This window comes from Platichthys flesus, chromosome 18, assembly GCF_949316205.1.
Source record: "Platichthys flesus chromosome 18, fPlaFle2.1, whole genome shotgun sequence".
NCBI classification, from domain to species: Eukaryota; Metazoa; Chordata; class Actinopteri; order Pleuronectiformes; family Pleuronectidae; genus Platichthys; species Platichthys flesus.
Window position 1 is genome coordinate 18,173,324 of NC_084962.1, and position 8,696 is coordinate 18,182,019.

Sequence of the window (8,696 nt, forward strand, 5' to 3'; positions counted from 1 at the left end):
GTAAAAACACATGAAGTGAATAAACAAGCAAAATATATTAAAAGTAAAACACAGGATGCAATAAGGAAACAGCAGTGGACCTCCTCACCTCCTCCTCCAGACGATCCCACGCTGCCCTGAGAGCTCGCAGATCTCCACTCAGCTCGGGGCAGCGGCTCATGGTAGCGAGGAGGCTCAGAACAGGTCTCCTCTGATCAGCCACGGAGCCAGTGAGACTCTGGAACACCTGGAGAACCGAACACAGCTCTCTGAAAGCTCCAGGACAATACAAGATAAAAACACATCCGCTGAGTGCTCTCCTCCCTCAGCACGGCTTCTTACTTGATGTTTCTCTGCGTAGCCTGAGTTCTCTGTAGCCGTCCACGATTCCATCAGCTCCTGAAAGGTTTGCTGCAGCCAGAGAGTCACCTCTTGTGCTCGCTCACATGGAGAAACCTACATCAGCCCAAATGAAACCGTCAACAGCTGCATTTTCACGCTATAACAGTGTTGACCAAGGTGGAGAACAGTGTTACATACTTAGTTAGAGAAAGACTTAATTGGGTAATGGAGGAAGGACCTGTGTGCTTGGTGTGTGGCTACCTGGCGTAACGGTGAGACAGCAGCCGCTGGAGGGAAGTGAGCAGGAAAGTTCAGAGGTGAGAAGCAGGAGGGCTGATCCAGAGGAAACAGCTACACCACCAGAGGAGAGCGAGAAATTTAAAGGTTGAAGGAAGAGGAAAAGCAGTGGACACCAGGGGGGAGAGGATTGTGTTTTCAAGAGCCGACAGGGAATATAAGCAGGAAACACACTATAGAAAAACAGTGGTGCTCGAATTGCTTAACTTTCATCTAGAGAGTTAAAGATTTATTGCCTTGTCTTTGTGTAAATATGTGGAATGAATAGATCCAAGTACACACAAACTAGAAAGGAGAGAAGGACACATGAGCATCCACCATGAATGTGATTTCTGCTGCAGGAGATCATGATTACTGACAGATTGTTCGACGCCCCCGGTGGACAACAGAGAACATGACAGCAGAACGTTTACAGTGTGAAACATCATCACAGATCTCTGACCTCCAGGTGGTCGTCACGCGCTGGCATGTCATTGGAGTACTGAAGAAACTGGGCCACGTACGTCATGATGGATTTCTCATCCGGGTCTTTGACGTTCACATCTAAGGGGAAGGATAAAGAAAATGAGTTGTCTCTTATATGATGGAAATGTTAGTTTGAAACACCAGTAGAACACTGCTCAGCCTCACCCTGGGGCTCCAGCAGCCGGGGGATGTGGAGCTCCCTCTCAGCCACGTGAAATGCTTCCTCCAGGTTCTCCTGGTTGCTTCTGGACGGGACCAGTGAGAGATCCACCAGCTGAGGTCTGAGGGAACACAGGATGACCAGGAAGGCTTCACCACTCCTCCAGCTCGCTTTAAAATCCTTCACACTGACCGAGCTGCTGACCCTGGAGACAGAAGGGCATATACAAGGTTCATTTTGATTTCCTGTTTGTGTTTTAAGCATCTCAGTATGTGCTTTAGAACTCACCTCTGGCATTGGTCCCTCACCCACATGAGCAGGGCCTTCTTGGCGGAGACTCTGAAGCGTCTGTGGAGGGGCGAGGTCCGGCCTGCAGGGACCGGACTCGCTGGGACCGGGCTGCCGGACCAGGAGTCCAGGCTGCTCAGAGAGTCCATGGAGGAATGACGGGAGCTGAAGGAGAGGGCGCTGGCCAGCTCCTCAATCTGGAACAATACCACAATACATTCAGATTACAAATGATTAAGGATTTGTAAAGAAAGATCTACTATGAAAGTAGCAGCAATTGAGATATGGTGGCTTCACTACTGGTCCTCACGTGACAGTGGAGGATGATGGTCCACACGAGTCCGAGGATGATGGAGGGGCGTCCATCTATGATGTCCGCGATGTGTATGTTCACTAATTTGATCTACACCAAAGAACCACATGATATTTGATCAGTAACACACACGTGACAGGTTCAGATTGTTGGAAGGTGTGAAAACTTACAGATTTTTTCTTGAGGAAATCGAGAGCTGTCTGAATGTTGGCCCTCTGCTGGAAAACCCCGTGGCCCCTCTGTCTTTTCTATGGAGACAGACAACAACATCACCTTAGTTGTGTTATAATAATGTGTGTTTGTGTTGTTTTGTGCTTTTCCCAATACTTTTTTCAGTTATATCAGAATCACAGTGGAGTAACTCACCAGTGACTGACCACTCATCACATCCAACAGGTCCAGGAGCAGCGATCCATCTCTGAGGTCAGAGAACAGGTCCGACACAAAAGAGGGAGGACGTCTCTGTAACAACACACAAACTGTGTTCACCGATTTACTCTGTATGATTCAAATATAAATAGTCCCTTGAAACACACTTGACTAAAACCTCCAAGTCACAGAGTTTACAATCAAATGTAATGAGAGCAACCACCCAAACACATTAACGTGATAGACAGAGTTATTTAACTGATCCTGGGTCACTGTGTCATATCAGGTTGGATATTTGCTGCATCATCTTGTTTAAATAGGAAGTTGTTCGTGGCTTCCTGGTAAAATGAGGACAAAAGGCTGGAAACTAAGAAATCCTGCATTTAAACTGAATCTTTATTGGATTTGTTCAGTGTCTGGGTCAAAGCTTTGGGCAACGACAGTGAACTTTGACCTGTAGACCTTGAGATAATATCCTCTGTCAGGGGGGAGGGGGCTGGTGTAACACTTGGAAAGTTGTGATTTTGGCGTTGGAGCGCAGTCAGATGGACATGAGGTTACGAAGAGGGGTCTGGCTTCAGATTACGAGCTGCCCCTCTCCACTGAAACACTATTTATACTCCGGGCGAATGTCCCAAGCAGCTCGACGTCTGTCCCCAGTGAGGCCGAGGACGAGCTGCCCCACTGGAGCTCGCTGCCCGGACCGGTGAGTCGGCACGTTGCCCTCCACCGCCTGCGTCATATCAGTTACAGCCAGACCACAGCAGGATGTCGGGACACATATCTGTTTCATTTGTCAGCACTGTTATACTCTATTTGAAATCTCTCTCTTTTTTTAGCATTTTTTGTGTTTTGGAGTAAAAACAAACTATATTTCAACATCCTAATAAGCATGTGGATTATTTAAAAAAATAAATAAAAAATAAGGCAGGTATCACCATTTACCTGTCCCCCATTTTTGTTTTATTTCGCATGCATCTCATTGCAATATTTCAATAAACTCCAATTGTTTTATATAAATATTATTAAATACATTTTAGGAAGCTTAATGTTAACTTTTGTGCAGGAGTATCTTTGCAATAGCAACAGCCTCTAAATTCACTTCCCTCATGCTCAAGGCTACACCACTGACCCAGGAGCTGTTTTATCTTTACAAATATAGATATATATATTTAGTTATGTGTGTGATCTGTCACTGAAATGCGGTGCCTGAAGAATATATAAGTATCCCGAATGCATTAAATGTCATGATCCAGCATTTATACAATGAGCATCACACAGAAATAAGCCACACTCAACGTACCTTAGCGAGTTGAGCATTTATCCAGTTGGTGAAAGTTCTTCTCTGAATCTGTTCATGTTCCACTGTTTGATAAAAAGAGAAATAAACTGTGATCTACACACATTCACACATTCAGAAGCAGATCTATTCATGTGATGTGTTCTATGAAACTTGGAAGACTATAGTTTGTCCAAAGCTGCAGCAATGACTTCATGAACAGCATCACTATCTCCTTTTATATCACAGTCCAATCATTCAATCATGTTTCTTAAGTAACATGCGTGGACATTCTCAAAAAATGTAACATATTTAAGCATAATGATATATATATATATATAACACACGTAATGCAGTAAATGCCCACAGCAAGTATATGAAACTATATCAACGTCTTTAGGATTTTAAAAAGCAGCCTCAGAAAACCCACGACTGAGCTGCATCATGTTCACGAGCTACTCACCGACGTCACAGAACCTGACGACTATCTGACTCGCCATTCTTACATCCAAGACTCAACTGACCCATGAACAATGACTGAGGAGAGAGAGAGTCCACTTAAACAACATAAATCTCTCCCTTTCTCCCCCTGGATGAGCCTGGAGTGAAACACTTCCTCTTTAAGATGAGGTAAGACAGAGAACTGGGGACGGGACGACTTCCAAGACACAGACAGACATAGATACTCACTCACACACACACACACACACACACATACACACACATAAACTTCCAGGCAGACACACACACTGTGAGAGGTTTTTGAACATACATGGACCTGGTGAGGTTTTAGAGATCTTAAGCTTCTATTGCCAAAACATGGAGTTTATATATGGAGAACTATATATATCCAAGTCTCGTGCCGATCGAACATTTCATAGTTAATAACAAGCTGCTCAGACAGTTTTATGAATCTGTCTATAAAGAATAAAGGAGCTTTATGTTCTGTCCGAGACAAACACTCACTTTCAGATTGTTCAGCTTCAGTCAGTCATGTCTGTCTCTGACTCATCGACGCTGCTGTTTGTCTAAGTTCCTGCCGAGTCAGGAAACTCCTGTCTGCTCTAATCTCTGGACTCCACCCAGCTCACCTGACGTAGAACGTGGTGCAAAGAAAACTGAGATTCTTCACCATGACAATCACTCTTTGCTCTCTGTGCCAATGGGACACACTGCGTCTCCTCAGGTCAAATTACAATTATGATGCTACTGCAGACGTTTGTTACTTATGAATCACTGTTAAACCTTTGAATTATGTTTTTGCAATATAAAAAATTCCATATTTTAGCTATTACTGATACACAGTGTATTCCTTGCTATCAAAAAGTGTGAAAGCAGATTGTTTTCTCTGTGTGTCAAACTTTGTAAAGTATCACTGACAACTGACTGGACTCAAACTGCCACAAAATCAACAAACTAAGTGTTTATGTAATTTAAGAGTGATGAAAAATACAGACACATCAAATCTGCACAAGAAATGTTTTCATAATTCAGTATTGGATGAGTTGATCGCTGATAGGCCATCGCTGGGCTTTCCCTCTCCAGCAAATCACATGTCACAAATTCTGCAAAACTCCAGGAATAGACCGACCTTGGAGAAGCATGTGCAAGTTGTCAATGTCCAGTGGAACGCCTCCATCTGGTTCTCCACCTGAAGCCATGTAGCCTCCGACCACAGCACGGGATCAACCTCAGGAGGGTTCTGGAAACATGGATTAGGAAATCATCCAAACACAGCAATTAAAAGAGTGTTAGGAGTTTCCAAAACATGAATGTTAGGTGTCTCCACTGCCTGATTAGTCACCTTAAGAGCGCACCCATCCACACCCCTAGGTTACCACACACTCACACACACTCACAGATGCAAGTACACACATGCAGATATTCAAACAAGGAGCTCAAACACGAGGATTGATCGTTCTGTATGGAAAGAGTCTGGAGCTTTCTTTTTTCAGTTTAGGCAGATGTATAAAGAATAGACAGTCGGTTCAAAACAACATACCTGCAGCAGGGCTGGAGTCACAGCTGGCAGCTACTGAGGTGCATCTTAAAATGAAGAACCCAGTACAGTGTGACCTGCACAGTAAATCTCCTCAGCTGTGTCCTTTCATATTGGCAGGACTCAGTGTTGATTCACTGTGCTGAATGCCTTCGAATACCACTTGGCCTGTAGGTGCGCACAAATGAAATAAAGTGCCTCTCGCCTATCAGAGTGTGAGGACAGAGAAGAGTGGAGAGTCCCGCCCATGCTCACTGTGCCGGGCCCAAATCCTGTGAGCTCTCGTGCAAACTTTGAATCAAAGGGTGATACTTGGCTTTAAATGCAAAATCCCTGACTTGAGTGCTTTGGTTTGCAGGTTTTTAGAAAAGAGAGAACTTGTGACCGAGGTTCCGGGAACAAGACACAGCTCTGTAACACATCTACTTGTATCTTTTATTCTCTCTCGTGACTTTCCAGTTAGCTGTTGTTAAGTTACAGGAACAAGGAAACTGAGAAAAGACCTTCACTTCCATTCATGTGACACTGTTAGAGTTATTCAGAGCTGATTCCAAAACCACTCTCCAGCACTTAATGATTATCTAAATCAGGTTTTACTTTTCACAGTAGCTTTCATATTGAGACCTATCATTATGTTAAGAGTATACAATAAAAAATCTTGTTTAAGACCATAGGATATATATCTTCATCTAACATTATTTATTTGTTTCACTTGAAGAGGAATACAGTGCATAAAAAGCAGAGTTTGTTACACTATGTCATTTTTATTATTGTGACCAGTGCCAGGGTTTTATTTGTTAATATATTGAGCGCTCTGGGGGGAACTGGAGCCCATTACATTATTTGCATTTGTATTATTATTATAACTCATAAACTAAGATCTAACTACAATATATTCAACTAATTAAAATGTGAAATAAAGTATATATCATCTATCGTGTTGAATAAATGTTAGGAATAAAGCTGTACCTGGATTTATAATGGGGATTGTAAACATTCGCCACACGGCCATGTGGTGGCGCTGCAGCCCATAACCCGTGAATGACGCAGTGAACAAGCGGAGCGTAGAAGAAGCACTTCCACACACGACTTTGACGTGAAGCTTCCGGTAGCATCAGCGGCTCTTGACCTTCCTGCAGCAACGAGACGAACTGAGAGGTAACAGCGGAAATCACACTTAATTAACATGTTTAACTTTAAAGTAACAACACAACTACAGGTGTATGCTAATGGAAGCTAACTGGATTCAAGCTATAGTGACCTTGGTTGTGAGTGTGTGTGTGCTACATTTGCAGGGGCACTTAGCTAGCTAGCAAGCTGCATGCTAAGGCTAGTTAGCGTTGTTCTCGCTAACACGCTAGTCGGGATCCATTCAAGTAGTTAACGTGAAATAAATATAAACAACGTGTCTTCTGGTCAATGTTCTCCTCCTTCGTGTCACCAGCTTGCACAGGCTCAATGCTAACTAGCTTAGACAGGCTCTGTTAGCAGCAGTCTTAGCTGTAGCATTAGCCAACTAACTTATCTTTAGTAAAGATTTGTTATTGCCACGTAAATTTAAATAAACTATCTATTGATTCGCAGACAGTTAGAATCTGGAGAGAGGAAACTTTCCCCGGGAGTTAGATGTTTCCCTGCAGCCCAAAGTCATTAGCTTAGCCTGACTCGGCTGAGGGTTAATGGAGCCTGAGTCCTGACAACACTGTCTCAAGGAACTTGTTTGTTCAGTTTTAGCCAAATATACTAAAAGCACAACTCCCAAAGTTTGCTAGTTCTGTCAGGTTGGATTAACCCACACGACCAGACAAGTGGTGGGACATAGAGTGAAGACACGATGGTCCTTGGGCTGGGGGGTGTGACCATCTCATGTAACACTCGTGTCCATGCTGGAATAGACAGTGTTCTGTTTTGACAGTGGTTCTGTGCTTTCCTTCCACAGATGGCTGGACGCGTGTTTGCATCTTGGTGGTCCAAGATGGGCCCTTACTACACAAAGGCATTCCCAGAGATGTGGGTCGGCCTGGGCATCATGTCTATCCTGTACTACAAAGTCTCCTATGGGGGTGAGTGTAACACCAGATGCACTAACACAAACTGAACGTGGGCTAATGTAGTTGCAAAATAAGTTATTTGCTATTCTACAACGTATTTGGCAAAATGTAAGGGGTTTGAATGCATCAAGAAGCAAGCAGGGTGCAGAGTAAGATGGATTCACTCACATAAAAACATCCCACATGTAGCGCAACACATGTAATTCTCCACAGTGGCTCAAAATGTCATCATTCTGCATAGTTAAGCACATTATCAGATGTAACGTATTGGCTGTGAAACTGTGTATTAATGACCTGACTGTGATTATGGGTCAATGTGACTAATATCTTTTATATTTCTATTTTTAGGCAAGACGGCCGTGAAGGACAGTAAGTGGCTTAACCTTTTCAAACATTCTACATAATCAGTTTTGGCAGTAATGAGTTTTATTTAACCTTGGTGGTAGCTGTAAGAAATACACTATCGCCCTTAGTTGAACAGGATCAATTTCATTTGTCTCATTAATCATGTTTTTCTTCTTGTCCTCTTTTTGTAGAGCCTACCCACTGAGTTCTCCACCATGCTGATGACCCCTCCTCCCGCTGTTAAATAAAGTCGCCTGTCCTGAATTTGTTAATATGGAAGAAATAAAGTTCTTATCCGACACCTTGGTCGTTTCATTGGCATTTTTTATATTACATAAAGTGATGCTCCATGAGAGTAGATGCAATGAAGTAGGAGTTCACATTTCCCAGAAACCCTTCTGTCATTTTTCGTTTCCCTTATTTTGTTGAAATCCAATGAATCCCAGTTTGGGTTTATACTTTTAACTAATTGAATGGACAGAATAAATACCAGCATTCCATGTTTGGTGTTGATGCTAGAAATCAGTAGTTCAACCAAATATGTGACTGGGACGAACCCACTTGATCTTGAATTGATGAAAGGGACTGTAGCATCACAACTGGTTCGCTGAATAACAATAAATTGATGACAAATGAATCAGATTCTTTATTCAGTTTGGTTCAGTGACCTGAGAGTTGAGTCCTGCCTCAGCCCACATGTTTAATGCAAGGGGAATAAAGACAGTCTGCTCATTTTTCCATCCATACCATCTCTGTAAATACTGGCCTCATGAAAAGTTGTGGCAGCTTGACTCCAAGTGAAATCCGGA

The 8,696-nt window shown here is 43.1% G+C and overlaps 2 protein-coding genes across 5 annotated transcripts in view; one reads left to right on the forward strand and one right to left on the reverse strand.

The window, feature by feature from the left end:
- Positions 1-3,551, reverse strand: part of LOC133973745 (nesprin-2) — a 60,209-nt gene extending 56,658 nt beyond the window's left edge. For all 4 annotated transcript variants that reach the window (XM_062411775.1, XM_062411772.1, XM_062411774.1 and 1 more), the window contains exons 1-10: positions 3,517-3,551; positions 2,211-2,306; positions 2,015-2,092; positions 1,842-1,934; positions 1,532-1,728; positions 1,249-1,448; positions 1,061-1,161; positions 583-672; positions 322-435; positions 89-226 (exon numbers count right to left, since the gene is read on the reverse strand). In XM_062411775.1, coding sequence (XP_062267759.1) covers positions 89-226; positions 322-435; positions 583-672; positions 1,061-1,161; positions 1,249-1,448; positions 1,532-1,728; positions 1,842-1,934; positions 2,015-2,092; positions 2,211-2,228 — 1,029 coding nt within the window. In that variant the 5' untranslated portion in view covers positions 2,229-2,306; positions 3,517-3,551. The remainder of the gene's footprint in view (positions 1-88; positions 227-321; positions 436-582; positions 673-1,060; positions 1,162-1,248; positions 1,449-1,531; positions 1,729-1,841; positions 1,935-2,014; positions 2,093-2,210; positions 2,307-3,516) is intronic.
- Positions 3,552-6,489: 2,938 nt separating this feature from the next.
- Positions 6,490-8,188, forward strand: atp5mj (ATP synthase membrane subunit j). Its single transcript, XM_062412137.1, has 4 exons — positions 6,490-6,649; positions 7,431-7,554; positions 7,891-7,911; positions 8,079-8,188. Exons 2-4 carry the CDS (start codon positions 7,431-7,433, stop codon positions 8,090-8,092), a joined length of 159 nt encoding a protein of 52 aa, XP_062268121.1. The 5' UTR covers positions 6,490-6,649; the 3' UTR covers positions 8,093-8,188.
- The last annotated feature ends 508 nt before the right edge of the window (positions 8,189-8,696 follow it).

Bases quoted from the DNA above. Each gene is read 5' to 3' on its own strand.
- atp5mj (XM_062412137.1), top strand. From the start codon at position 7,431: ATGGCTGGACGCGTGTTTGCATCTTGGTGGTCCAAGATGGGCCCTTAC. The intron at 7,555-7,890 runs GTGAGTGTAACA...TTCTATTTTTAG, and splicing joins CTACAAAGTCTCCTATGGGG to GCAAGACGGCCGTGAAGGAC.